General features: G+C 46.6%; 1 protein-coding gene across 1 annotated transcript; it reads left to right on the top strand.

Moving 5' to 3' along the window:
- Positions 1-98: 98 nt before the first annotated feature.
- Pmar_PMAR028825 (mRNA capping enzyme alpha subunit, putative) lies at positions 99-888 on the top strand (the record flags this gene model as incomplete). Its single annotated transcript, XM_002772633.1, has 5 exons — positions 99-117; positions 162-286; positions 332-574; positions 616-741; positions 790-888. 5 exons carry the CDS (start codon positions 99-101, stop codon positions 886-888), a joined length of 612 nt encoding a protein of 203 aa, XP_002772679.1.
- Positions 889-1922: the final 1034 nt, after the last annotated feature.

Consider the following 1922-nt stretch of genomic DNA (forward strand, 5'->3'; position numbering starts at 1 on the left):
CTCGTATCCTACACATGAACAGGTAACCGACTGCGATACTGTGATGACTCGGCAAGCGATTGCCTCATGAGTGCGATGGGCTGATATTCACTCCAGTGATGCCGCCCTATATCGCTGGTAAGCAGCTCTTCGGACGCTATCCAGTTATCGATCGTATTCAGGGACGTGTCGGCAACTTTTAAAGTGGAAACCAGCTCATATGAACACCGCAGATTTCGCTGTCGAACTTGTGATGGGCGATTCAATGCAAGAGTTTCATGTAAAGCTCTTAGCAGCGAGTGAAGGGGTATGCCGAGCTTCCGATGAAATCTCCATGCACGGTGGTGAACAGGTTCAAGTTTTCCAAGGGATCTGGTTGTCCCGCAGTGGTCCTCACTGGCAATGGCTGACCGAAAACACACGGCAAGTGAACGGCGCGATAATCGAGTGCAATTGGGATCCTAACACTTACACATTTGTGAGCTTCAAGAGCTCCACTCCACGAATTACAACAGTATCTGCTCAGGTTCCCTCTGACGCTATGCACTACGTTGAAACTGGCGACTGGGTACCAGGCGGATGGCAGTTCCAACGGGTAGGGTTATCGGCTAACAACTCCTTACCTATGTTTAACAGATACGAACGGACAGGACATCTCCTAATGACGAGAGGGTCGTTGGTCGCGTTAAGAAATCTATTGCGGACTCTGTCACATTCGAGGAGCTCAGCGATTACATCCATAAGAACGCCCGAACACAGAAAGTACGTCTTGCAGGTGTAGTCAGATTACTGGTGTTATTCTGTGTGTAGGTTTGCGAGATGTGTAAAATGCCGAGTTGGTGGAGCAAGAGTAGTGACAGTTGTGAAAGACAAGACGATGATGACGCGAAGCGGCAAAAGCAGAAATAAAACAATGTTGTTTTGCGTTCGGTGAATGGCGGGGTTCTTGTAGGGTCAATAGTGACGATATTACTTCAACGACTATTCGCACATCTGTCGAGCCATGGAATATTCCAACGATTATCAACATATACCACGCTGCAGGTGATGCTTCACAACAACGTGTTGACGTCTACACATACTCGAAAACGCCTATATTATCGAACTTGGATCCGGAGAGTCAAGTGCCCCATAGTAAGCCGATAAGCTTTCCTCAATAACACATATCGGAATTTGTACAGTAGGAATGCAGTCTAACATATCGTCTGAGCCTTTGCATAACACATTACCACAAGAACGAGAACTACTCCGGTTCACTTCGCCTTGCCCGAGCCCATTAATTGACAACGACTAGCTTTCATAGATTGATATAATACACTTAGTGGTGATGCTGCTGAAGACAGAGACGCCGTCACTCAAGGAAAAACCAGTAGCGGAATCCCCTTGAGAGCGGTAGTTGAAAACTGGTCATCAGTGTCGATCCTTATGCATCATGCGAAACCGCAAAGAGATAAGAAGACACGGAGGTATCATATAGGGACAATATCACTCAGACATGCAAGCACTACTGCGAAGACGACTACGAGCAACACCTCCATCAGGAAGTGGAACGGGTTAAGCCATCAGCAGTAGGAATAGGTATGGAATTGTCAGAGCAACATGTGTAAGAACCTCCGATAATTTTTATTATAAGGTGATGCTAGTAATAGGAGTAGTGGTAATGGGCAGCTGACTAACTATTTGGTATAATAGACACTAGGTAGTAGGACGTAAGGACAGCGAGACGAGAAGGATAAGCGACGATCACTGAGGTAGTAGAAGCCACAGAAAAGAGCGGACGGTAAATACGTAACCTCGCCAAAGAGCGATTTCGCGGGCTCGGGTACTTAGATACACGCCCTATATCAGAATATGGCCGATGGAACTGAGTGATGATGGTGACAGGAGAATAACAATGATAGTCGTGTCACCACAGAGCAGTAATAGTAGCAGTATTGAGCAAT

The sequence above is a fragment of the Perkinsus marinus genome (assembly GCF_000006405.1).
Source record: "Perkinsus marinus ATCC 50983 genomic scaffold scf_1104296960640, whole genome shotgun sequence".
Lineage (NCBI taxonomy): Eukaryota > Perkinsozoa > Perkinsida > Perkinsidae > Perkinsus > Perkinsus marinus.